This window comes from Akanthomyces muscarius, chromosome 5 (assembly GCF_028009165.1).
Source record: "Akanthomyces muscarius strain Ve6 chromosome 5, whole genome shotgun sequence".
In the NCBI taxonomy this organism is placed as follows: Eukaryota; Fungi; Ascomycota; class Sordariomycetes; order Hypocreales; family Cordycipitaceae; genus Akanthomyces; species Akanthomyces muscarius.
The window spans coordinates 1,527,935-1,554,310 of record NC_079245.1 but is presented as its reverse complement, the minus strand read 5'-3'; the positions used below and the strand labels follow the sequence as shown (position 1 = coordinate 1,554,310).

At 49.5% G+C, this 26,376-nt stretch overlaps 8 protein-coding genes across 9 annotated transcripts; 4 read left to right on the top strand and 4 right to left on the bottom strand.

Annotated features, from left to right (window-relative positions):
• Positions 1-81: 81 nt before the first annotated feature.
• Positions 82-4,347, top strand: LMH87_009801 (uncharacterized protein; the record flags this gene model as incomplete). The annotated part of the gene is made up of 9 exons (XM_056196861.1): positions 82-162; positions 220-408; positions 466-1,300; positions 2,186-2,266; positions 2,345-2,745; positions 2,794-3,487; positions 3,534-3,784; positions 3,835-4,063; positions 4,118-4,347. The coding sequence occupies 9 exons, from the start codon at positions 82-84 to the stop codon at positions 4,345-4,347; spliced, it is 2,991 nt and encodes a 996-aa protein (XP_056053967.1).
• Positions 4,348-4,717: 370 nt separating this feature from the next.
• Positions 4,718-7,219, top strand: LMH87_009800 (uncharacterized protein; the record flags this gene model as incomplete). Its single annotated transcript, XM_056196860.1, has 8 exons — positions 4,718-4,993; positions 5,074-5,195; positions 5,261-6,356; positions 6,435-6,443; positions 6,510-6,655; positions 6,711-6,925; positions 6,983-7,095; positions 7,145-7,219. The coding sequence occupies 8 exons, from the start codon at positions 4,718-4,720 to the stop codon at positions 7,217-7,219; spliced, it is 2,052 nt and encodes a 683-aa protein (XP_056053966.1).
• A 27-nt stretch (positions 7,220-7,246) lies between these two features.
• LMH87_009799 (uncharacterized protein) lies at positions 7,247-8,937 on the bottom strand (the record flags this gene model as incomplete). The annotated part of the gene is made up of 4 exons (XM_056196859.1): positions 7,247-7,513; positions 7,592-8,115; positions 8,174-8,290; positions 8,349-8,937. The coding sequence occupies 4 exons, from the start codon at positions 8,935-8,937 to the stop codon at positions 7,247-7,249; spliced, it is 1,497 nt and encodes a 498-aa protein (XP_056053965.1).
• Positions 8,938-9,197: 260 nt separating this feature from the next.
• On the bottom strand, positions 9,198-12,388 carry LMH87_009798 (uncharacterized protein; the record flags this gene model as incomplete). Its single annotated transcript, XM_056196858.1, has 6 exons — positions 9,198-9,275; positions 9,345-9,455; positions 9,507-9,719; positions 9,776-10,049; positions 10,096-11,360; positions 11,411-12,388. The coding sequence occupies 6 exons, from the start codon at positions 12,386-12,388 to the stop codon at positions 9,198-9,200; spliced, it is 2,919 nt and encodes a 972-aa protein (XP_056053964.1).
• Positions 12,389-13,098: 710 nt separating this feature from the next.
• LMH87_009797 (uncharacterized protein) lies at positions 13,099-16,122 on the top strand (the record flags this gene model as incomplete). Its single annotated transcript, XM_056196857.1, has 3 exons — positions 13,099-13,408; positions 13,470-15,585; positions 15,636-16,122. The coding sequence occupies 3 exons, from the start codon at positions 13,099-13,101 to the stop codon at positions 16,120-16,122; spliced, it is 2,913 nt and encodes a 970-aa protein (XP_056053963.1).
• Positions 16,123-16,606: 484 nt separating this feature from the next.
• LMH87_009796 (uncharacterized protein) lies at positions 16,607-18,378 on the bottom strand (the record flags this gene model as incomplete). Its single annotated transcript, XM_056196856.1, has 7 exons — positions 16,607-16,706; positions 16,760-16,866; positions 16,979-17,422; positions 17,483-17,772; positions 17,823-17,984; positions 18,035-18,041; positions 18,106-18,378. The coding sequence occupies 7 exons, from the start codon at positions 18,376-18,378 to the stop codon at positions 16,607-16,609; spliced, it is 1,383 nt and encodes a 460-aa protein (XP_056053962.1).
• Positions 18,379-21,282: 2,904 nt separating this feature from the next.
• Positions 21,283-22,380, bottom strand: LMH87_009795 (uncharacterized protein; the record flags this gene model as incomplete). The annotated part of the gene is made up of 1 exon (XM_056196855.1): positions 21,283-22,380. The coding sequence occupies one exon, from the start codon at positions 22,378-22,380 to the stop codon at positions 21,283-21,285; it is 1,098 nt and encodes a 365-aa protein (XP_056053961.1).
• Positions 22,381-24,173: 1,793 nt separating this feature from the next.
• On the top strand, positions 24,174-25,420 carry LMH87_009794 (uncharacterized protein; the record flags this gene model as incomplete). Of its 2 annotated transcripts, none has more annotated exons than XM_056196853.1 (4): positions 24,174-24,209; positions 24,272-24,414; positions 24,573-24,663; positions 24,722-25,420. In XM_056196853.1, the coding sequence occupies 4 exons, from the start codon at positions 24,174-24,176 to the stop codon at positions 25,418-25,420; spliced, it is 969 nt and encodes a 322-aa protein (XP_056053959.1). The 2 variants fall into 2 exon arrangements, with proteins under 2 accessions (XP_056053959.1, XP_056053960.1); XM_056196854.1 differs by having other exon boundaries at positions 24,272-24,446; positions 24,518-24,663.
• Between the last annotated feature and the right edge of the window lie 956 nt (positions 25,421-26,376).

Here is a 26,376-nt window from a genome sequence, read left to right as displayed (position 1 = left end):
AACCTCATAACCGACCTACACCAATGACCCTGCAGTCGCTAGAAATCGCCCAAATGCTTACACAAAGAAACAGCTGGTAGCATGAGCGCTGTTCTACCAGGAAAGCCGCGGTCAAGGCTTCAAGGCCTTGCCAGTGGCTCTTGGGCTAACAGACACGTCAACGTGAGCTCTCCAACCGCGCAATGCGGCCTAGCTAACCAATTTATCGTAACAATCTAGGCTTATATCACTGGCAGTGCGCTGACTATTTTGGATGACCCGCAAAAAGTCGTACAGACTATTTACGATGACAACGACGACGAGCTGGAAGCTATCGCTTTCGATGACGCGAGTGGCAAGATAGCTGTCTGTACCACCGACTCAATTCGAGTGTATCGGCCGAGCGCTCGACCAGAAGATCCATTCAAGGTCAGAATGGACACTACATTGCATATTTACTACCAAACTGAGCTGACACTAGCCTAGTGGGCATTAGAGGCATCCTTCGAAACACCACGAGCCGCAACTGGCGAGTCGTTCGCTTTGTCGTGGGGCCGAGAGGAGGAACTCCTTGCTGCGTCATCTTCATTGTCGCTATATTCCACGAAAGCAGAAATACGATGCTCCTGGCAGAAAGCACTCCCAAATAGAGCCAAAGTGGCAAGCCTCTCCGCCGATTCAGCCTACATCGCCTCCATTTCAGACCACGACAAATTGCCAAAGGTATGGCGTCGTTTAGCCTACGGCCGAGACGAAGTTCGATTCGACCATTCATACCTACCACACCCGGATGTTGTTACTATGGTGCGCTGGCGTAAGCCTCTCCATGTTGACCAATCTGCGACGAATGTTCTCTATACGCTTTGCCTAGACGGCCTGGTTCGCATCTGGACCCCTACGGAGACTGCAGATGGGCAACACTGGCAACTTTGGGGATCGATCGATATCAACGAACCCACCAGAGACCCAGCAAACGATCCATCTAGCTGGATCGTTTGTATTATAGACGGGCGAGAGTTCATGCCCTGTGTGGAGCATCTAGTTCAGGTGCGCATGTCCGATGATCCCACCACGGACGAAGTAGCTATGGAACACTTGGTAGCCGTTGCAAACAAGACACCGGAAATATGTCTAGCGATAAACCGCAATGGCACCATGTCGGCTTGGGCTCTGGACAATGTTGGCAACAATATGCCTGAAGGCGATCGTGTGTTCAACATTGCTCAAGTCAGATCTCCGGCTTTTGAAACGCTCGGGGGCTTCAGAACTTCTTCGGAGGCATACCATATTGAAGTGCAGTCATACTTCGACAAGAAAACTGGTAAACTAGCACTTCTCATGCATTCGTTCGATGGCAGAATCGGCGTGTTCTATAGCGATGTCGCAAATTTATTCAGCCCTACAACAAACGACCAGCGATTTTCTCTTCAAACTATTTGGTCTGGACATTCGGCCTCTATTGCGAAGATCAATCGCAACTTCAGTGGGCGTGCAGTGGTATCAAGAACTGAAACAGGGGAGTGCGTTGTGTGGAATCACTCGGAACATCAAGCTGTGCCAAATGTTGGCCTGAACCGGAGGAGCGTTATAACACACGATGGCCCTATCCACAGGGTTTGCGTTCTTCGCAAAGGCAGATTTGTTGTCTTTCTTGGCACAGACAGCGTGTCTCTCTGGGATTGCCGGACCAGTAGAGCTTCCATGCTGGCACAGTGCGCGGCTCAATGGGATGGCAACGCACTTTGTCTAATCGCCTTGCCTCGGCCGGAACCTGGCGAAAGAACGAAGGCTCATATTTCCATGATAACATCCCAACGTAACGGAATTGTTTGGGAGGCCACGTTGCCGGCATATTCCGGTGGAGCCTCTGACATAGCCAGTGGCTGTATTGACGAATTCTGTCGATTTGAGCTAGATGTCGCGGATGGACTCAAATATGTTCTTCCTGTTGACCCTGCGGGGAAAACACCTGTTGTATCGGGGTTCCTAGATGTTTTTGCTCGAGATGTCGCCATCTCTTATACGAAAAGCGGCCGCGTGGATTTTTGGACCGCGAGAGTGGATTTGGAGAAACACAGAGTCGATTGGCTTTCTACCTGCTGTACGGAAACTGCGATGGAAGAACCTGCACTAGCGAGTGGAAGCACTCTGAAAAAGGCTGCGTTGGTAAACTCTTCACGGTCTCAGCTCACGATTTGGGACATAGGTGGCTCCCGCCTGGAATTTGAACAAGATTATGATACACACAACGTTATTCAGGACCTGGATTGGACTTCAACGCCGGATGGTCAGTCAATACTTGCAGTTGGATTTCCGTACCGAGTTATCTTACTCTCCCAAATGCGTTTTGACTATTTGAACAAAGGATCAGCATGGGCACAAATCCGCGAAATAAGCATACGAGAGCTTACTCCTCATCCTATTGGGGATTCAACGTGGCTTGGGGATGGTCATCTTGTTATCGGCGCTGGGAACCAATTATTTGTCCAGGATCGACTTGTCAGTAGCGATGATGCTAACAGCTTGGATATTCGCTTACCACAGCGGCGTGACGGTTCATGGGATATATTTGAAGCCGTTCAGCGATTTAATGGTCCCCTACCGATCTTTCACCCGCAATTCTTGAGCCAATGTGTTCTCTCCGGAAAAGTCATGCTGGTTGGGCGAATTCTCAAGGCACTGCACAAGGCTTTAAAATACCTGGTACCTGGAGAACCCGTCGACGATTATGTGGGATTGGATGTGACTGAAATATATGGGGAAACAGTAAGTTAGACTGACCGAAAGCTTTCAGCCATTCACTAACAGCCGAAGCATACAACAGCTCCAATTTCCAAGAAGGGCCAAGTGCAGTATTTAAATTCTGACATTGGCGACGATGACGACGAGGAGGAGCCCTTTCGAGAGACTACAGCTGCTTCGATCAACGAAGTATTAAAGAAAGTTCGCATTCCACAGCTGTCTGGACATGAACAAATCCAACTCATGGACATGATTGAGTGCGCTGCGTTCGTTGAGAAGCACCGTCGATCCATGGATGAGAATGGGGCACGTTTTATGCTATTCTTCCGCCAGCACGCACTTCGGAAAGGCCGAACCAGTGAGATCATGTTGTCCTGGAGAGAAATGAATTGGGCGTACCACTCCACCACCCAGGACATTCTTGTTGACTTCGTTGCACGGCAGACACATGGTCCTATGCTCTGGAAGCATGCCCGGGAAAGCGGTCTTTTCATGTGGATGACAGACGTGTCTGCTATGCGAGCACAATTTGAGATCGTGGCAAGAAACGAATACACCAACAGCGAAATCAAGAGTCCTGTCGATTGCAGTTTGTTTTACCTGGCTTTGAAAAAGAAAACTGTGCTCCAAGGTCTTTGGCGCATGGCTACTGGAAACAAAGAGCAAGCAGCGACGCAACGCTTACTATTGAATAATTTTGAAGAGGACAAGTGGAAGACAGTGGCTCAGAAGAATGCATATGCATTGCTAAGCAAACGTCGATTTCGTAAGTTGACTTATCCCATAGCTATATCTCAGAACTAACGTGGCAGAATACGCTGCGGCCTTTTTTCTTCTTGCTGGTAGACTCGATGATACAGTTGACATATGCCTCCATCGGTTGAAGGACATGCAGCTGGCCATTGCAGTTGCTCGCGTCTACGAAGGTGATAGGGGCCCCGTTTTGCGCAGGCTGTTGCAAGACGAAGTCTTACCATTGGCGGCTCAAGAAGGAGATAGATGGTTGGCATCATGGGCTTTCTGGATGCTTGGACGAAAAGACATGGCTGTACGAGCACTAATAGTATGTCAATTGTGGTCCAGGTACCCTTCACCACTAACACTTTGATACAGACACCAGTTTATACACTGTTGGAGACGCCATGCTCGCCAGATTTTCGATCGCGGCTGTTTCTGACAGATGATCCGGCTTTGATTGTTCTTTACGGACAACTGCGCCACAAAAGCCTACAAACCTTGCGTGGTGCATCAAAAGTGAACCCGAGAATAGAGTGGGAGTTTGTCTTGCACAGCGCGAAATTATATGATCGCATGGGCTGTGATCTGCTAGGTTTGGATTTAGGTAAGAAACACTACGAAGAATTTTAAAACTGGGTGAAAGCTGATGCAGAAACAGTGAGAAACTGGGAATTTCAGCAACCATCCTTGGCAGGCATTGGTGGGGAAGTTAATCCGCTGAAGCTCCTGCGGCGAAGGAGCTCTCTTGTTGTCAACGATCTACCTTTGATGCAACTACAAACAGGGGTGCCGAGCTTGAAAGAAGGACACTCGAAAAAGGAAGCTCGAGCTCCGACCACTTTCGAAGAGCCGGATGCAGGCTCGCTGCTTGATAGCTTCGGGTTATGATTAAAGGAAAAGGCCACGTCTACTGCGTGCCCCGTAGCCAATATCGCGAGCGTAATTTTAATACATTATTTAAACAATGACATTCCATTCTCGTTAGTTGCAGCAGATCAATGAAATCCGACTGTGTTACGCCGCCTGTTTTGCGATAAATACTTCGAGCTACATATTGCTGCGTAGTTGGCCAGTTTTAGTAGCGTGCTTCCGTGAACAACAGCGCTTATTATTTTGTTAGGTTGCAGCGGGTACAGCAGCCTGTCCGTGTTCATGACTAATCTCAAATAGATCCGCTCAATGACGCTGTCTGCTAACTACAGCTCCAGCATCAACACGCATGGGGAAGGATTGAGCCAACATCAGAAAGGTGAAAACAATGGCGCCTAATATATCCGGGCAAAATTTTACGCTCCGTTCGGTCGTAGCCGGGTTAGCCATTGGCACGGTTATCTGTGCTGCCAACGTCTACTTCGGACTTCAGACAGGATGGGTCTCCATCATGTCTATGCCCGCCAGTCTAATGGGCTTTGGCATATTTCGACTGCTGCGAAGTCATCTTGATCTACCATTTTCTCCTGTAGAAAATGTTTTCGTGCAGAGCGTTGCTTGTGGTATGGCCATTATGCCACTCGGCTGTGGATTCGTTGGTGTGGTATGTATTATACAGATGGCTTCCTACCCCGCGTCACGCTCCGGTCCGCTTGGTCCCTTCAGCTTCTGACCAATTTGAAGATACCTGCCATGAACTATCTCTTATCCCAAGACGAGAGAGGGCCACTGAATCTTAGCATATGGCAGCTCGTGGTTTGGTCTCTAGGTCTCTGTTACTTTGGAGTCGTTTTCGCAGTACCTTTGTACAGTATATCCAGCCATTATCTGGCTTCTTCTCCAAACGCACAAACTTGCTAATGGCCAATAGACGTAGGCAAGTTATCATTAGAGAACGCTTGCGATTTCCTAGTGGCTTTAGCACTGCCGTTCTTATTTCTGTGCTTCATGGTCAGGGAACACAGTCTAAGCAAGCACTAGATGATGCATCAAAGGGCGGCTTTGCCAGTCTAGTTCCACGGGACAACGAAGATGGTGAGCAACAAGAGGAGGACGATAGAGCCACATTGGTGAATGAGCCTGCTAAGACCCAAAGCGAATCGGATTGGGCGGCAAACTTGCGACTCCTGCTCCTCAGCTTCATCATATCCGGGCTGGCCACCGTCCTGACATACTTCTTTCCCATTCTTCGGAACATACCTGTATTTGGACCTGCAGCAGCGCAAACATGGCTATGGACGCTGAATCCCAGTCTCGCATACGTTGGGCAGGGCATTATCATGGGAACAGAGACAACTATGCACATGACAGTCGGTGCTATCGTCGGATGGGCTATTCTGAGCCCGCTTGCAAAGTATAAAGGCTGGGCTCCCGGTCCAGTCGATGACTGGGAAAGAGGAAGTAAAGGTTGGATCGTCTGGGTATCCTTGGCGATCATGCTCGTGGACGCCATTGTCAGCCTAGGCTACGTCGCCACCAGGTCATTATTTGTGGCAAACTCTAATTTATCGATTCCCGGGATTTTCGACGCTATACACCAAACTTCGTGGGGGAAATTCTTGCCGGGTAGCAGAGCTCGCTATGCCCTTTTGCAGAGACGAGATGACGAGGACGACTCAACTGACGATGAGGATGGTATTTCTGGAACGCGTGCTGACCAAGATGAGGAGGATGCTCCAGAGAATCAGCGTATTAACAGCAGAACTGTTGGTATCGGATTGCTGCTCTCCATAGTCCTCTGCATACTTACCATCCGCACTGTTTTCGGAGATCTGGTGCCCCTATACGCCACAGTAATTGCGGTCTTTATGGCGCTTGTACTGAGTATCATGGGCGTCAGAGCTCTCGGTGAAACTGATTTGAACCCTGTGTCCGGTATTAGCAAGCTTGCACAGCTCTTCTTCGCTCTCATCATCCCGCAATCGAACAAATCAAGTGTTCTCATCAACCTGGTAGCTGGAGCAGTGGTAAGTTCGTTATGTTAAAGAGCATTGTCTACAATGTCTGCACGCCCCATTAGCTAACAAATGCTTGATTTAATATAGTCCGAAGCGGTAAGTAATTCGATACAATTGCCAAGGTCTGTATGAAGAAGCTCACTTCTCGTTCCTTCTTGAAAGGGTGCCCTTCAAGCTGGAGACTTAATGCAGGATCTAAAGACTGGTCACCTCCTTGGCGCGTCTCCGAAAGCGCAATTCTGGGGACAAATGATAGGAGCAACTGTTGGGGCAGTTTTGAGCGCTTTCATTTACCGTCTCTATACGCGGTAAACATTCACTCGTCGTCGCAGGATCTGTTTTCCCGTTACTAACATACTTCAGTGTTTATGAGATCCCTGGTGACCTCTTCCAGGTGCCTACGGCGTACGTCTGGATATTTACAGCGCGACTGGTTACAGGCCAAGGTTTGCCTTACATGGCCAAAGAGTGGGCAATCGCAGCCGGCGCGGTTTTCGTTTGCACCACTGTCCTGCGAACTGCTGCTGTCGGCAAACCGTGGCGCTCGCTGGTCCCAGGAGGTATTGCTGTGGCGGTCGGTGAGTTAAACTACCACGTCGAAATGTATCACATCCTAATTTCACTTCCACAACTAGGCATGTACAACGTGCCTTCATTTACACTCGCTAGGGCCGCTGGCGGTATACTAACCTGGGTCTGGCTGCACTTGATGAAGCGTTCTAGCACACCGCTTATCATTCTAGCTTCTGTAAGGAATGTCCTTTGATTTTCTGTGAGCCTGTTACTGACAACGACAGGGGTTTATTCTCGGCGAAGGTTTCCTGAGCATCGTAAATCTAATCATGGAAGGACTATCGGTTCCCCATTTTTGACAAGCCAGCAAGCCGAGTCTGCGTCGCTCATTTCAACTTCCAGCTTCTGCTCTCCTCCTCCCGGCCTTCTTCAGCCCATGTCAGCCGAATGTCAAGAGCTCTAGCATTTTCCTCCAAGGCAGAAAAGACGATCTGGCCTGTGATTTTCGGCTGCGAGGCTTTCAGCTCTGTGGGGGGTTGGAGCAAAAGCCCCTGCTTCCAATGTGTTGCCTTTCCGAAAGGCCCAGTAGTGAAAGCCACATAGCCAGATTTCTGCTTCACGAATACCTCGGGTGTCGTTTCAGGTGCTGGCAGCTTATCAGCCCGGCAGTTAGCAAAAAAGTTATCAAACCAGATCAAAAAGCCATCCAATGAATCTATGTCGCGATTCACCTGAGACTCCCAAGTCGCGGTGAAGAACAAGTCCTCCGGCTTGACAGTGTGAAGATCCAGAACCTTGAATGGATGGGGTGTACCACAAACTGTAGCGGGCGGCATGTTTAGAATCCTGGTCTCGTCGTAGATGCACTCTTGCATGGCCTTCATGTCGAACCCGTAAACATCTCTCCAAAATGACACTGTGTCTGTGACGAATTCCGAGTCTCGAACGGGTGCCACCCAAATGGTAGCGGAGCTGGGCACAAGGAGGCCATCCGGTCGGAGGTATTTGTCACGAGCGTATAGGACGCTAGGTAGCATGGCCTCGTACAGCAGACAATAGCCCATCCACTCGCTGACAATGATGTCGACCTGATCAACAGGGAGCTTGACATCTTCAATAGCACCACGGAGACAAGTAATGGTGCCCGCTAGCCCGTTGTTGAACACGTTCTCTCGGGCTTTGTCGATGATGTCTGACTTGTCGACAGCTATAACCTGCGCTGCACCAGCCCTCGCACAGAACATGCTCAAAATGCCTGGGTGTGTTAGACGCAGTATATTGTACACAAATCTTGTTTTTCTTCGTTTGCTTACCTGTACCGCATCCGATATCAAGAACTATCTTCCCCTGGAACAGTTGCTTGTTCTCGTAGATAAAATCACGATATGCGTCGGTGCGAACCTCATCCTTGAGCATAGTTTCGTGGATGTCTGTCGCATGTTAGCGTGTTGCTGAAACTGCATGTATGATATCAAGTGGCAGTTTTACCATTGTAGGCATACGACTCGAAGTAGTAATCAGAAGAGTCCTTTTTCTTTTCGCTTCCTGGTTTTCCAGCCTCGTTCTCATCGCCCCAGCGCTTGTCCAGTGTCTCCTCAACAGCCATTCGGTAGCTAGCAAATCGCTCGTTAACAGCGGCTAATTCAGCCTCGAGCTCTTTATTTCTGGTTTCTGGTGATGAGCTTTTCTCAGGCGAGGCGTTTTCAATATTCTCAGGGACTTCGGGAAGGATCTCGTCCAACGAAAAGAGCAGGGCGTCGTTCTCAAGTACCGGTTTGAGATACTTGTCGTCGGAGAAGTCATGGACCGAAACAACCTGGGGCAGACTCTTCTTCTCGAGCGTACAGGCTCTAATAAAGTTAATGAGCTTTATGGCATCGTGGAATTCAAGTCCGAGGCGGTGAATGGTAGCGACCAGGTCGAATGCGTGTTGAGTTTTGCAATGAGTGAGAAGGTCTTCGATGCTGGAGAAAGTCTCTGCGTCAAAGAGTGACACAAACGTAATTTGTTCCTGATCGGGCTCTACATCCAGCCATCCGGCTGCGTCTGAGTTCTCGGAATCGCTAGAAACAGACATTTTATCGGCTTCGCTGCTTCGTCGGGGCCTAGGTTTATCATGAAGGTGTAAGATCTCGCTCTGGCACTGATTTGTTGCGGGCCCACAGATGTGTTGAAACTTTGTCACTCCACTCTGCAATTTTTGCACGCTGTAGCAGCCACACACCAACTTTATTAGTACCACAACGAGAATACAGTGTTTCGGAAGCAGCCGGATTATTAGTTGCAGTGCAGCACGGTTCTTTGTATTTTATTATAAAATTGGCTTGTTTTACAGGCCTAGTCAACACCGTTCTCTTCATCACTTTCGTCTTCCTCCGCGTCTGACACTGGCTCGCCGAGCTCACGAAGGCGTTTCTGTATAGAAGAGATAACTACGTTAGTTTTACTCGTACTGGTAAAGGGCAGCGTCGTCGTCCAACATACCTTTTGCTTCGCAACTTGATCTTCCAAATCGGCGAACACTATAAGCAGGTCGTCAAGTTCTGATTGAACGCTCTCTTTCTCCTTCCTGCTCGTTGCCAGTGCTGATTCGATCTAAAATTGCGTTAGACTTGCAGGCCTTCGAAGCAAGCACATGTAACATACTTTGGCGTTAGCTTTGCGCGCATCTTCCATCTGCCAGCTGGCTTCCTCGAGCTTTTTATCCAGTTCCTGGGTTCTTTGTCCTAGCTCCTTTGTCGTTGTGGTCTGCTTCTCGCGAGCGGCGCGGAGTTCCTCGCGAAGTTCGTCAGCCTCGAGTGCCTTGGCTTGCAGCTCACTTTGCTGGTTCTGCAGGTCTCTCTCTCGTTCATTGTTCGCCTGTATATTTGCATTGATATAAGAACTAGCTGCGCACAATATCCAGAGGAGCTTACCTTTTGCAAAGAGGCTTGTAGGCTAGTAATAGTGGCTCGAAGGTCAGCAACTTCTCCAGCGTTTCGCCTCTTAGCGTGCTCCGCCTCCGTTTGGGCGACTTTTTTGACAGCAATTAATTGCTGTTCCATAGCAGAATCTTTAGCAGCGATAGCCGCTTTCATAGATGTGATTTTCTTCTCGTATTCTGCTTCTTTCGTCGATGACACAGATTTAGCAGCTGCAATCTGCTTTTGGCTTTCCACATCCTTCGCAGAATGAATGTTTTGCAATTTCCTGTTCACAGTTAGATTGGTCCGTCCAAGTACTGCGGCAAACAAACCTTATTTCTGCTTCATGAGATCTCTGAATTCCTTCCTGAGCTGCCTTTGCCATAGTCATCTCTCGTTTAGCTTCCTCTCGCAACTTCTGTAGTTCTTTGTTGGCTTCTTCCTTGAAACGCCTGTATTCCCCTTGCTCTTGGCCAAGACGAGATGCTTGAGACTCAGCAGCCATCTTCGCTTCCTCGATAGCCTTATCCTTCTCGCGAATCTGCTCGCGCAAGGAATCGACCAGCTCCCTAGATATTCCTTTCTGTACACCATTAGTGATGACAGAAATTTCAAGCTCAGGACTCCTGTCGATAGCTCTCGCTATACGACTGTAGTTGTCTTTGAAGAAATTGACAAATACAGAGTCAAAATAGACGTCCGCTTGGCCACTGAGCAGCGCCGGATCTCTTCTTTGAGGAATTGTTTCGAAGTCTCGCAACAACGGATGTGAGCGCAGTTTGAGAAGTCGATCAAGATATTGTTCTCGATCCAGACGAGTCGTCAAGATAGAATGCAACGTCGTTCTAGGCACAGGCGAATCTTTGGTAGAAAATTCATAAGCGATACCTAGAAGCATAGCACAAAGCCCCTGAATCAATTCACTCTCTGCCATAACAGGCTGCGAGATTGCTTGGATAAGGCTTTGGACATTGCTTCCTTCGGATAGGAAGTCATTGACCGCATCCAAATCCTCGAACAGCCATATCGTCAGAAGCATCAAGTAGCCGACAGATATTCGTGGATCGTCACCTCGCCGAAGACCTGTCAGCAGATGTGCTGTGACCGTCTGGATGCTGGTAACAACTTCCTCGTCCTCAGCAGCATCGCCCTCCGTAAGAGACAAGGCTTTCGATTTTGCGGCAGAATTATCATACAGCAAGTGAAATGTAATAACCGCAGAAAACCATAGGCGGTACGGGTCGCTGGCCGATCGGTCGGCAGAGGGCGCAAGCAAAACGGTCAATGCATTGGTTAAATCCTCGCCACCCGCCAGGTAGCCCTCGATTGCCCTTGCTAGGAAATGTAGTCGAACGTTCAGATGGTTAGAGAAATAAGCCTTCAAGCACTCGCTAGCCGCATATCGGACATTGAAAGCTGCGCTATCTTGCAAGTTCAGGATCAGGTCAAGCAATCCATCGATGACGTATACTTCTGAATGGCCGCTAACTTCATTCAATGAGATGAGGCTCTTCTCCATCCGTGAGACACGAAGCTGGGCAAAGCTCTCCTGCAGCGATGCAGAGTCGCGAATCATGTCGCCACATGCGATTAAAGCCTTGCCCAAAGTTAGCTCGGCAATACGCCACTGAAGCTGTTTCAACTCACCTCAGCTCGAATCTCCATCGGAATAGCTAGACTGAATGCCAAATGAAGAACGTCGGCGCAGAGTCCGTGCTTCCAGAGTAGCTTTTGGTTATGCGAAACGCCAGCAGAGCCAGGTGTAAGCAGCAGTCGCAGAATTGCCAAAAATGCGTACAGATTTCTATTTCTTTGCGATTGCGCCCAAACCGCCACATCCTCTCCGTCCCCGGGTTGCAAAACACTATGCAGCAGGTCCGCTAATTTCTTCATACATCCAGATTCACGAAACAGGGTCTGGTTTGAGGCATTGCGACGGAGTAGATTTGCCAACAGAATGAGACAATCCTCCACAGATCGTCCTCCTTCTGATAGGGAGCCATCGGATGCAATGATTGCAAATATTCGTTCGAATGCATTTTCAAAAGCAACTAGCTTCTGTATGTCGATTGAGGCTGGTGTCAAGCTCGTAAGAAGGGTTATTCCTTCATTTCGAATCGCGTCACGTTGATCGTCAAGAGTAGCGACCAGGCGGGGGATTCCTAGCGGCGCAGTAAAGATGCATTCCTCTGTTCGCTCAGTTCGAGCAGAGAGGATTGCTCCCAGAAGTTGCAACGAGTATAGGCGAGAATAAAAATCGTTCGTTTCGAGAAAGTCGAGAAGCAAGGTGACATTTTCCTGGCGCTGGGTAAACTCATCAGCAAGCCACAATAGAACCTCGTCAGACGCCTCAGGGCTATCCTCATTGGGAGTGAAGAGCATAAGTAACGTTTCTAGCACGACCTTGACAGTGTCAACATCCTCTCCATCTTTAGCAAGGCTACCAATGAGCCCCCTCAGAGCGCTGGACGAGACGGTGGCTGGAAAATCCTTTGCAAAACTCCGTAGCCCTAGAATTGCTGCCCGGCGATCTTCCAACAGGGTCGCAGAGCCTAATCGGCCACTTAGAACGGAGATGGTGTCCGTGGCAGATTGCTTGGCGGGTGCTGTTGCGATCGAGAACATGGCGTCGAGTGTACTATTGTGTGTTCCGTGCCATTGAGTTCTTCTTCGTGTATATTCGACCGATATATGTACAATTCGCTTAGCGCGGAAGAGTCAGCCGTGGAAACCTTGTATACTCTTGGGATGGGAGATTGAAGTCTTGCTGTCCTCAGCAGTGGGCAGGGAGCTCCGCCAGCCTCGACTAGCAAATAGAGAGCTTGTTCCACACAGCTCATGCTCTTGGCCGAGCTCCCATTACATACATGGCCACACCCGCCGATTATACTGATTCCTTGGACTATCCTTCTCGAAAAAGAGTTTAAGTTTTAATACGTGCCTTTCTTTACTTACTTTCATGGTGTTGAATTAGATCGAGTACCCTCCAAATTAGCCAGCATAACCTCCAAGCTCGTGTCCATTACATAAGCATGGTATCTTTATCTTATCTGGTGCCTAATTCTGATTTCTCACTTCGCGACACACGTCGATGCTTGCGCAACTGACCTCTACACTAGAGAGAAGAAAGTATCAGGCAACACCCTTGCGCGAGACATTCATGGCCGTCATCTCTTGTTATCACTGAAAACATTAGATAGCTCCTGATAGATTCCGCATCGTACTTGGAACACCAAAACGAGTCCGCATAACTACACCTGTCCAACGAAGGCACATGCAAGCGCTGTCAATAGTGTTACTACATTGCCCACGTACAGTGGTACCAGCAGGTCACAATGGGCATCCCAGCTGCTTTCCGATGGCTTTCGAACAAGTATCCCAAGATCATATCGCCTGTCGTCGAAGACCGACCCGTCGTTATGGACGATGGCACCGAAATACCTGTCGACATTACTCGTGCGAATCCAAACGGCGAAGAGCTGGACAATCTTTATCTTGACATGAATGGAATCGTCCATCCCTGTGCGCATCCAGAGGATAAGCCAGCTCCAAAAGATGAAGAAGAGATGATGCTTGAAATTTTCAAATATACCGACCGTGTGGTTAACATGGTCCGACCACGAAAGATACTCATGATAGCAGTTGGTACGCTCCCCTACCCCCATTGACTATCCTGCTCTCGATATGTTGTCTAACGTGCCATTAGACGGTGTTGCGCCCCGCGCCAAAATGAACCAACAGCGATCCAGACGATTTCGATCGGCGCAAGAAGCTAAAGAAAAGGAAGACGACAAACAAGAGCTGATAAAGCTGCTTAAACAGCAAAATGGAGGTGACTTCGCTGCTGAAAGCACAGAAGCGGTGGCGAAAAAGGCGTTTGACAACAACTCCATTACGCCGGGCACTCCTTTTATGGATATACTGGCAAGCAGCCTGCGCTATTGGTGTCAATATAAACTGAATACGGACCCTGGCTGGGCAAAACTGAAGATCATCATCTCAGACGCCACCGTGCCAGGCGAAGGCGAGCATAAGATCATGAACTTTGTCAGATCTCAACGAGCTAGCCCGGACTATGACCCTAACACTCGACATGTTATTTATGGGCTAGACGCTGATTTGATTATGCTGGGACTTGCAACCCACGAGCCTCATTTTCGCGTCCTACGTGAGGATGTTTTCTTTCAGGATGGCAAAGCTCGCACGTGTAAGCTTTGCGGTCAGCGAGGGCACGATGCCCAAAACTGCAGAGGCGACACGAAAGAGAAAAATGGAGAGTTTGATGAGAAAGACAAGCCAGTGATACTCAAACCTTTCATCTGGCTTCACGTCTCTGTACTAAGAGAATACTTGGCCGCTGAGCTTGCGATACCCGATCTGCCGTTCCGTTTCGATCTTGAGCGGGTTATCGATGACTGGATCTTCATGTGCTGCTTTGTTGGAAACGATTTTCTTCCACATTTGCCAGCACTGGAAATTCGCGAACATGGCATTGATACACTTACAACCATTTGGAAACGTAATCTACCTGCACTTGGCGGTTACATCACAAAGGATGGCCACATTGATTTGGAACGAGCTCAGTGCATTTTAGATGGGCTTGCACTGCAGGAGGATATGATTTTCAAGAAGAGAAAAGAGCAGGAGGACCGTCGTGAAGCAAACGCAAAACGTCGCCGACTTCAAAACAACGGAGCAGCAGGACGGGATAACCGCAACGATGGAAAAGGCCTCAGAAGCGGATACGAAGACCCATCTCGCGGGCTTGCTCTGCACCCAATTGGGTCGATTCCAACAGCACCCTTGAGAGCCATCACTCATGACATGATCGTCAATCGAACCGGCGCGGGCGACGCAAACGTCGCCAACAAAAGTGCTGCTAGTGTCCTCAAAGAGCGCTTGAAGGCAAGCCGAGATGCCACGGCTCCCGAAGCAGGCCAGAATGACTCTGAAAACGGCTCAGCACACTCGGCACCGGGAAAGCGCAAAATATCAGCTGTCGAAGGGGTTGACGATTCAACTCCAAATGATTCCCAAGGCAAAGCCACTCCGGCTGATACCACTGACATGCCAGCGGACCCGGTCAGGCTATGGGAGGATGGATATGCCGATCGTTACTATCAACTTAAGTTTCACAGAGATCCTGGCGACATATCATTTCGCAAGCAAGTTGCTCATGCTTATGTTGAAGGACTGGCGTGGGTTCTGCAATATTACTTTCAAGGCTGCCCGTCTTGGGAGTGGTATTATCCATACCATTACGCGCCGTTCGCGGCTGACTTCAAAGAAATAACAGAGGCCAATGTCACATTCGAAAAAGGCATCATTTCCCGGCCGTTTGAACAGCTGATGAGCGTTCTGCCGGCCGCTTCGCGCGATAATTTGCCGGATGTTTTCCACAGTTTAATGACTAACCCGGATAGTGAAATCATTGATTTCTATCCCGAAGAGTTCGAGGTTGACTTGAACGGGAAGAAGATGGCATGGCAGGGAGTTGCATTGCTACCTTTTATTGAGATGGACCGCCTTCTGGCAGCTGTGCAACAGAAGTATCCGCTTCTAAGCGACCTAGATATGAAGCGCAATGGCGTTGGAAGGGACGTTTTGTTGCTATCAGATAGCCATGAGAGCATTTACGACGAGATCTTGACAAACTTTTACTCCAAAAAGCAAGGCTCTGCTCAATTCCAACTCAATCCCAAGACGAGTGACGGACTATCCGGCTACGTTGAGAAGCAAGAAGAGTACGTGCCACACGGTACGCTGCACTATCCCCTCGAACGCAAGTCCATGCCGGATTTAGACTATGATCGCTCCATGAGGTACGTCTATGAGAACGTGACAAGACATGACATTCGGCTAATAGCGGAAGCGTTAACTACGATATGCCGAAAATGGCCCATGATCACAAGTCGATGCTCCTGCGTGGCGTCAAAATGCCGACCCCTGCACTCACGCGAAGTGACATCGAGGTTTTGAGAGGCAAGTCATCGCGAGGGGGTTATGGTGGCGGCAACCGCGGAGGTCGCTATGACCCTGGTGGACATCATCAATTCAGACAGAACGGAAGGGGCAGGGGTCAAGACTTCGGCCCTAGCCGTCCCCAGTCGAACCATTATAGGCACGGCGATTCGCGTCCTCCGCCTCAGCAGCATTTCCAGGGACAGGGAGGCTGGCAGCCTCCCCAACCTGGCTCTTCTGGTTTTGGAAGGGGCGTTCCGCCGCCGCCACCTGCAGCACACCAACGAGGCTGGGGTTCCCAAGGCTTCAACGGTAGTGGTCAAAACTACGGCTCAAGTCAGAGCTACCAGTCGCAAGGCGGCCAGTATTACCGTGGTGGGTGGAGCGGTCACCGGTAATTCAGTGAGGAACATGGTCATATATTTGATCAGAAAACGTCAGCAATGTACAATAAGCCTGTTCATATGTTTATCGTACTTTTCAGTTGTTAAATAGCCTTTCTAGCAACACAGTCATGGGCTCTCTCATTCTATTCACTCTATCTGCCAGAAATAGTTTATCGGTGTCAGCGTAAGTGCAACGTGAAACCTGTCTGTTTTCCTGTGACCAGCGCGTTGATGCCACAGCTCTCTGGTTAAATCCAGTGCTCATCACGAAGCTCTGCGTCGCGTACGAATGATCCTTGATACGGCTTCGGGCCAGCAGGTCCTTCAAGCTCAGGTATGTATCCAAGGGTACACTCATCCAATGAAACCCAAGGTTGCGAGTCAAAGAAGTCGTCAAAGCTCTCCTCCAAAGCCTCGTGCAGACTGGTGACTTCGCCGGATGGGAAAATCGTCTTCCAAGGATAGCGGCAGGAATCACGTTTGCAATCCTTGAGAGTCAAGACCAAGGTATCAAGGCGTTTGGTGAGCTGCGTGATGTTGTGAGGACTGCCCTGGGGTTGCTTGCCGTACAAGTTGAATGTCTGGTAAGGGTCTGTCTGTGTAAAGTATTGGTAACTGTGCATGTCTTCAACCCAGTTCGCCAACGTACCTGCATGTTGTACAACTCATGGTCGCCATTACACCACACAGTGTACATAAACTCATGATTTTTAGAAACAATCCGCAGGGTCTTGTACGTATTCTGGTCAAAGTAGCCTTCTGGATCGACTGTCAGCAAACACATGATGATTCGGAAAAACATATGCATACTCAAATTATCAAACGCGGTTCCTTCAATGATACCACTTCCCCAGTACTCAATACTGACATGCTCGGTTTTTATTGCATCAGCAGTTTGGTCTGCAGATCTGACAGGAATGGGCAAACCGTCAAACTCGTCTCGCAGAGGCATGCCGGCCAGTTTGAGGAAAGTCGGCGCAAGGTCAGTGTGCGAAGAGGGGAAGTTCAATACATTGTTTTTTGCGATTCCGGGGCCACGAATGATAAATGGGACGTTGACATCTTCTTCAATACTGCATGTTTTCCCGGCGGGCAGTCTATGCTGTCCAAGGTGGAAACCGTTATCAGCGGTGTAGATTATGTAGGTGTTGGCCAGAACCTGAGGATGATCCTGGAGGGCATTAAAGATGTCGCCGATCAGGTCGTCCACAGCCTGTAGAGATTGCAGACGCCTTCTCTGGAAGTTATCGAGGTATTGAACTTGCGAATCGTTAAGTCTGGGAAGATCCTTGAAGTAACTTGCAGTTCCGGGCTGCGACGTAATGTCAGCATTAGCTTGTCCATAGCCTCGCATATTAATGCACTTGATTACCTGTGCGGGGTTGAAGTTTTTGTTTCTTGGTACCTTCGCATCCGGGAAAAGACTCTGGTGGCGTCTGGCCGGTACAGGTTCTCTGAAGGTATCAGTCAACTCGGAGTGAGGCGCGATCGGTGCGATTCCGAGAAAAAATGGCTCATGGGTATCAATGCCTTCCTTGAGGAATTCCAATGCTCTTTTGGCAATAAGATCGGTGGAATACTTTCCGGGGAAAGCTTGCCATTTCTGGTTGTCGAGGGTGAAATAAGCGTTGTTGTACACATAAGTGTTCGGGTCGAGCAAAACTATAATTGTAAGCAGTCACACTGTACAGAGGAATGACTGATTCCCGTACAGTCAGATCGGTTCCATCCACGAGGGGGTGGGCTTTGATAGGTTCTGATTCCAAGGTTATTCATCAACTTTCCAGTGTAGTACGTGTTGTAGCCCGCGTCCTGAAGCCAGACTGGGAGATAGTCGTCGTTCAGCCCTTGCGAGATGAACTTCGGGTAGCCGCCTGCTTTTTGTTAGCCACTAAGAGACGCAGAAGGGCACAACATAAATCACCCCATGGCTACTCAATCATCAATATACATCCCACCTAAACTTCGGCGATGGCGCATTGAAAGAGGACATACCGGTTTAACGTCAGTCACGTTTGTATTATGTGCAGCTTTGCCGGTGAGAAGGGAAATCCGCGATGGGCAACAGAGAGAGACGGTACAGAAATGCCTGGAAAGGGTGGCCCCTTCTTTTTTTAGGTGTTTCTGTACAGAATCCATGTAGTCGACGGAGCCCAGCCGCTGATCCTGGTCATCAGTTATGATGAAGACGAAGTTAGGCTTAGGGGCATGGGCTGCCCGCGCAGCACCGCTGAGCAACACAGTGGCCAGAAAACTGGCGCACTTCATCGTGTTGGCTACACTTCTCTGGATGTGAACTTCGCACCAAGGACAGCTGGTTGGATTCTAACAGCTCCCGTCGCAACGGGGTTTGGCGGACAGTGCTGGATATTTATATACTCGTTTAACATGGATGTCTCTGTGGGGCCGTGGAATTTACATCCTAAGCTGCCGTGTGAGTCGTAGCGGTTGACGCTAGGATAGTCCAATATTGCGGCAGCAATTCGACGATCAGCGCAGAGAATTTATGGAATGGCCAGTGAGGGGGCCAGCAGATCTACCAGTGATCGTCCGGTAACCGGTCAAATATGTAATTTACTGTTAGTGTACCAGGCTACTCAGCTGTCGGTGCTCTTGTAGCGAGGGTAGGTTTAGAAAATAGCATGTGTTAGCCAGCTAGCATTGAGGGCGAGAGTGAGTAGGAGTTATCGGCAACACCACAGCGATCAGCCACCAGTATGTTATCCCAATGAAGACATGCTGGCAGGTTTTCCTCAGTTCCCATAGCCATCTTGGCGGGCCAGGTCCACCTTGCTTGGATGAGCTGATCGTTGCGAGGAATGACGAATATGCACCAGCTACCCTATAGTTAAGACGTTATTAACTCTTACGTACCGTCCCACGTGCAGCAACCGTATCATGTTTACCCGCGGGTAACTAGCTCTGACATCCGTTGATTGGGCAGAGCTGACAGTATGTAGTCACTGGGGCATTATTATGACAACGGCTGTCAGGAGGCACAGTGGACAAGCCCGCAGAGCAGAAAGTACACCCCGCACGTAAGGAATGGCCCGAATCTTTAGGAGGCGGTAAACTTATATCCACAAAATCAATATCGTTGATTGAACGGCACAAGGAAGAAATATTCGAAATCAATATTGTATCCATTCGCAACGATGTTAGCATCTAGCAATCCCAAGCGCAGCGCAAGTGTACACATATGGCATGGTGATGATAACGGCACCAGCAACCTACAACGCTCGAATAGGCTTGATATTACCCATTGAATTCCGCGTTTTTTTCTTCATGTTTCGTTCTCCATTAACCATTTTCCCAACTCCTTCATCTATTCTGCTGCTGACGGCCACGTCTCAGTTCGACGATACACGGTCCGGAATTAATCTGCTGTAGCAATAGCTTCCGTATACTCAATGGACTGGAAACAAGAATTGGCACTAGCGATTTTGGCAGTTCTAACCAAGAAAACCGTCAAATCAACTGTGTAAATGTGTTTTAACGTGTTGAATGTCTTGTCATGTGACTCGATATTGTCTTCCACAAGCAACTACATAAATTCCCCACATCTTACATGAAACCATCGTTAGCCACCGACAGGCACAAGGGATAAACCACGCCAGACCGCAAGCAATCTCCAGCTGCATGCACTACAGACTGCTATGGTCACGCATGAAGAGATAGAGCGAGTGACTGACAAACTCCTCGCAAATGCGGGGCTCAAGCTGCTACACTCCGAAGAACTCCAAGCTTTGTGGGCAGGTAATTCAGAGATTAACGGGTTAACCTCACCATTACAGACTGAAAATGGCTAACAAGATCTGTCAACCAGGCTATGGGTTCATCTATGCTCTGGAAACGAAACCCATAGCATCTACTGGCTTGGGGTCGAGTCTGAAAGCACAAGATGGGTATCTTCTGGAGGCGGATGGTAAATTACGTGTCGTGTTAAAAATTATCTGCCCTCCAGATTCCGAAAGTGATGAAGGCCACCTACGAAAACTGTTCAGCTATGATGTGGAGCAGTATTTTTACGAGGAAATTGCCCCCTCGTTGTCGCCAGGCGTTGCCGTGGCGAAGTGTCTGGCTTCAACGCGTGATTTGGCTCCAGGCATGTCTAAAGATGTGACCAGGGTCACTGCAACTTTAATGACTGACCTGAGGAGGACTTTTCCCATCGCTGGCGAGAAGAGGAGTTACTTGTCTAGGGCCCAAGTCCTCTCAGCAATCAAATGGCTCGCAAATTTTCATGGCAGTTTTTGGAAAGTACAGAACAAGCATACGATGGACGGGCTTCTCTTACCTCCTATGGCCGAGTTGGAGGCTAGGAGAGCCGGCGAAGTCTCGGCACCCAGGTCCATCTGGCTCAACGGTGGATATACATACCTCGCCACAAGACGGACAGAATTCGCCGCGCTGGCCAGCAGATCTGACTCGGAATGGTCTGCAGCGTTATGCAACCCTGACGATACAGCTTCGGTTGCTGAAAAAGTTGCAAAATTCCTCGTCCCGAGGGGCAGGTCGTTCGAAACCTTTATACACGGCGATGTAAAATCCGAGAACTTGTTTTCCACTGAATCGGGAGACGGCGTTGCCTTCTTTGATTTCCAGTATGTCGGACTCGGACTCGGGGTCAGCGATCTTGCCAAACTCTTTACTTGCTCCGTTCCTTTGCATATGCTCGTCAACACGAGCTCGCCGCTTCCTGATAAAATATCCATGCAGGGGGGGGAATTGGAGCTACTAGTGCAGTATCACCAACTGCTCATCCAACACAACAAAATCGATGGTACGAGGTACGATTTCGTGGACTTACAGCGGCATTGGGAAACGGCACTCGTGGATTGGTGTCGTTTCCAGGCTTCTTGGGGTTTCTGGGGAAATACAAGTTGGTTGCAAGGACGCGTTCGGTCGATATTATGTGACAGTAGCTGGAAGAGATGGCTAAATGAACAGGAATAAGTTCTTACACGCTGGGTATTGATAAACTGGCGACAGTCATCTGCCAGTCATTTGTACGTGACTTGCAAATCAATGATACTCATGCCAGCACGCTTGTCCTCGTTAAAAAGTGTACGAAGGTTTCCCTATTAACTATGTAATCTCATTGGTCGTATATGAATTGTTATCTGGTCTATGTACAACACTCCTTGTTTCCAGTTCAGCCCCTCTTAAGGTTTACGCATTAACCATCGCGTAGTAGTCAATAGCCCGCGATCCTGGGCGGGCATTCGGGGATGACCTGCCCACAGTATGGTCATATACGTTGGTGAGATGGTTCGCATCGTCCAATGTGATCTTCAGGTTGGGAACGGAGTTGGGGCGGAGAATTTCAGTCATAACTTGTGCCCACTTCCAGGGCTCTCGGGTGCCGCCGGGCTCGCTATTGAAGTATTCCCATCCCATCACACCGCCGATTTGGCCGTACTTTTTGCGAAGAGATATAACAGTCGCGTTTAATTGACTGTATGGGATATAGCCGTATCCGTTGTCGGAAGAAGTGAGCTGACCAGCGAGGACCTTTGACGCTGCAAAGCCGTTGGACACGATCTTTACGTAGTCGTCGGTGCGTGCCATGGTGCCGAATCCGCTGTAGAATTGCCCATTGTAGAAGGAGATGTCCCGGCCATTGCTGGATTCGAGAGACTTGTAGTCAAAGCCGCTGAGATTTCCACCATTCCGCAGCGCAGATGCGACTGGTGCTAGCGTGATAATGAATCCAGATCCAAAATCTTTGCGTAGTCGGCTGATTAGTCTGGATATACCAGACTGGCTCATTGGCTGTTCAACATCCAGGTCCATGCCTTGGAGACCAAACTTGGTAATAATGTCTCGGACTTGTCCATAGTATTTTTCAAAGGTCGCGGAGTCTCCGTCGAGGGTCGATGAATCAAAGGAGCCAGAGGCGGCTCCTCCAATCATACCCATGACTTTCACACCAGCTTGCTTCATATGCTTCGTTTCATTCCACAGCGTGTAGAAGTGAGGATCGCCTGGGGGGTAGTCATTCAGATGAACCTCCGAGTCCTTGTTGACATGGAGAGAGCAGACAATGAGATGGGTCAAGGCTATTCCCTTCTCGTTGATGAGAGGCAGCATGGAGATAGGATTGCCGCTCTGGTCATGCGTGGTCTGGAAGTAGACAACAAGTCTAGGCAATGCGGACGTTGCCGTGGCTGTAGCAGAGGCCTCGGCGCCAGCTTGGACGTCGCCGACCGGGCTGGCCTGCAGCAGAGGAGCCAGCAGCGATACGACGGGGAACAAGGACCACCGCATTTCGTGTTCAATTCGGGTTGGCCGTAACAGGTGATTATACAATGAGGAAGCCAACTAACGCATCAGCATGCGCGGGGAAAACGAGCCTATATATGCCATTTCCGCTACATTGCGGTTGACTGGGGTTCTTCTGGTGCACAGACAGCGGATCGCACAGTACAGCAAGTAGGTAGGGATATGCCGAAGACAAAGAGGAGACCGGTAGTGCATCTGGACTCGCTTGTAGGAAGGCCCGAGAAAACTAACTCCACAACAGTTGCTACCTTCCAGTAGTAGAGTAAGCCGACAGATAGTGGTTTGTTGGTATCGATCCTACGGGATGTGACGGCGCATGCCATCTCACTTCTTGCTTTTGTCTTCTGTGCTGGTCCGTTTGTCTGATCAGGCGATGGCTTCGTCACCTGCGTTGGCCATGGTGACGATCGACAGCGCGTTTCTGCTGATCTGCCGTCGCGTTGCATTGACATGGACTTCACCGAGGACGGCACAGTGACTTGCAAATTAAAGTCTCATAGCAGATGCGGGTGTACGATGAGGATGGATGGATGGATAATAATAAGCAATTGGGTGGAGAGACATGTGGCGGGGCCGCCAGTCCTTTCCTCGGACGTGTCCAGTTCCTGGTGGGCTCGATCTGTGGATGCAAGGCTTAGAATCCTCCTGTGAGAATCTCTCAATCCGTGGGCCATTAATGGGTAAGGCTTCACCGGTGTGTTCCATTGTGGCAGCTGCCGAAGAACTTATCCGCTGCCAGCTCCGGTACAGAGCGTGGCATCACGACCAATGCTCCTTGGCACCGTCCAGTTTACAGCTAAATGGCAGTTTACATGATTATCGATACCACACAGTGGACTGGCCACATGCTGTCTCAAAGTCATAGCAAAAGAAAGCTCTTGCTGTGTCGAGCGGATGAGAGGCGACTGGACGGGCAATTGCTGCAGCCAATTAGGTTTGGAAACAGTGCACCCATGAGAAGAAAAATTACTAACTTGTTCAGGCAACAGGTTAACACGCACGGAAGTCTCACTTGCAGTTAGCTAACACCAGTAAAGCTAGGTTGCGCCAAGGCTTGAGGCCCAGCCCATTGTGCGGTCACTGGATCAAATAGCAATACTTATCATGCACGTGCGGTGCGGCAGGCTTTTCCGTGAGGATTCAGCCAACCGCGTGCTTATTGCAGCGGTCAGCCTGCGAAAAGAATATGTGTTTTCCTACTTACTTTGCTCCGCTGTGAGGAGAGGCTAGGCCTGCTGGCTCGCTATCGTGTACACTCTCAACCACTTTCGCTCTGGCCACCTGGCCAGGTGGCCACCTAGCCACCCGAACCCTGTGTTCATCCAGTGTTGGAATCGCGGAGACCGCGGAATCCTACAAGTAAGGACAAGTCCCGAGGCACATCGCAAGAGTCAGCCCGCAAGGAGAGAAAAAAAATGCGAAAAGTGAGACATTAGCGGGTGACCCAAAAGGCCCCATCCTTCAGGGTAGGCTGTAAGCACATTGAACTGTATGAACGTAGTAGACCCGTGTCGCTGCCGGCCGAAACCCGGTCATGTACGCAGTATGCAGGTATTATGCCGTGTCAAACAACATATTCACGCAATTGTCGTCAATATTTCCTGTGAGATCCGTCAGTTTTCCCCGCTCGTGGCCGTGTTACTGGAGCGTAACCCCGCATTAAACCGTAAACAGTCGTTGCTTTGTTGCCGCCCGCGCGCAGATGAGGTGGATATCCAGCCAAGTCAACGACATACGGAAAGAAAGCCGCAGGCAGAATACGCAATAAGACGCACAAGATGCTCGAGATAACATGCCGGGGAACTCCATACGAAGTGAGAAGGCCGAGCGTTAACCTGTCCGTCGTATCTTTTCACACCTCTAACTCGACACCAAGATCGGGCTTCATCATGGATACAATGCCAAAGACCTCATTAGAGAGAACGTGACATTTTATTCGCAGTTTTTCCAAGACTGGAGCAAAGTGACATGGGTAGAGGCCACCACCACGGCGCAGGCCTTCCTCCCGTATCTCAAAAGGCATGTCCCTCACCTGGTCGAAGAGATGAATGGTGAGCCCAATTGAGATCGGATGGTTGACGGCAACACAAGGGGTATATCTGATAGCTAAAATGATAAATAGGCATTGCTCATGGGAGTGGTCTAGAGTTTTCGGACATTCTGACGCTGAATTCAAGATCGGAAATTGCCATGGGCATGCTCACCGACGGATGCACCACTGTAGCATGGAAGACCGACATGTTCTGCGTTGCTGGGCAAAATTGGGACGTAAGTTGAGCGATTGTTAATATGTGATATCCGGCATAGCTAAGCCAGATTGCGACAGTGGGATATTGCGCAGAAATCACGCCTTGTGCTGCAGCACATCATTCCCGTCGATGGAACAAAGCCAAGAATCAGCCAAGCTACCGAGGCAGGCCTACTGTCCAAAAGCGGTATCAACTCAAAAGGCGTTGCCGTATTTTTGAATGCAATCCCACAAAGGGGTATCTCATTGCAGGCCTTACCAATTCACATTGCGCTGCGAGAGGCATTGGAGGCGGTTACAAGAGAAGATGCAATATCCAGAATCACCGAGCTAGGAATAGCTACAGCGGGTAACATTCTTGTTGCAGATGAGACTGGAGGCACTTGCCTGGAATCCAGCCACGCCGACTTGATACGACTGGAAATGACGGCCGGCCAAATTGCACACACCAACCACTTCGTGGTCCGTCACAGCTTCACACCATCAGAGAAGTTTCCATGGCCAGACACAAAACCGAGACTGGACAGGGCAGCGCATCTGCTAGAGGCCTACCGTAGCGAACTGACGGCCGTGACAGATGGGATGAAGTGTATTGAGCATGTCCTGGAGGACGAAGACGGGTTCCCAGCAGCCATCAATCGATGCAACGCAGATGGAAGTAACAGTGCTACTTTATTCAGCATTGTGTCCAACCTATCCCGAAAATCAGCTCGTTTACGATTAGGTCGACCCTCTGCACCAGAGGGCATTTGGGACCTGAATCCGGCAGAACTGTGAGCGGCCGTAGCAGTATCAAACAGAGTATAATTACACTAAGTTGGATGAACGAGACTTAGCATAAGACGTAACTCGAAACCATCGTCAGCATCATTACATCCAATGGCAATATGGATGAAGTTGAATTTCTATAAAACGCGTGCTTGCCTTTGTGTCGCGCAGAGCAGAGGGGGGTATAGGTCGTCCACAACTAGTGGCCGGCCACGACTCCTGCGTGACACTTTGCCAGGTAGGCTGCCTAATAATAGTCGTGAGAGCTTGTCAATGCGCTTCTTGTCAGTTGGTGGGCTCGCCTTTCTCCCGCCAGCGCAGCCGGAACAGAGGGGCCACTGCAGACAGAGGCCATATTGCAGGCCGTTGTTGCCCAAGTTATACACCGACCAATCGATACATCTATCTTCATCTTCGTTATGAAGCCTACACTAGCAGAAAAGGATGACAGATGCGGCTGCAGTAGAGTATAGACGTCATATCAACACATATTTTCAAGTCACCCTTGGCCTCGCCCTTCTCAACCTGTAACAGCGTTGGCCAATCAAGTCACCCGTGGCCTCGCCCTTCTCAACCTGTAACAGCGTTGGCCAATCAAGTCACCCGTGGCCTCGCCCTTCTCAACCTGTAACAGCGTTGGCCAATAACCTAGGTAGTTTCTTTCTGGCAGCCCATCTTGTGTGCTGGGTATAGTTGTCACCTTGTGGCTAACCTAGTTCGGCTTAGACTAGTTAGCGAGGGCAAGCCTTAGGATGCCGCCCCAGACTTGTCTTGACATAAGATAATAGAAAGGATAAACGACCCTTTTGTACATGTCAAGAAGTGCAACAAAATAGGTATTACAAATGGAACTGCGGAAGAAAATTCTTTTTTGTTAGGACAACTAAAAGAAAATTGGAGAGTCCTAAGCGTGATAGAATAGGAAAACCGGAGGACTGCTAATGCATTACATGGTAAAAGCAATA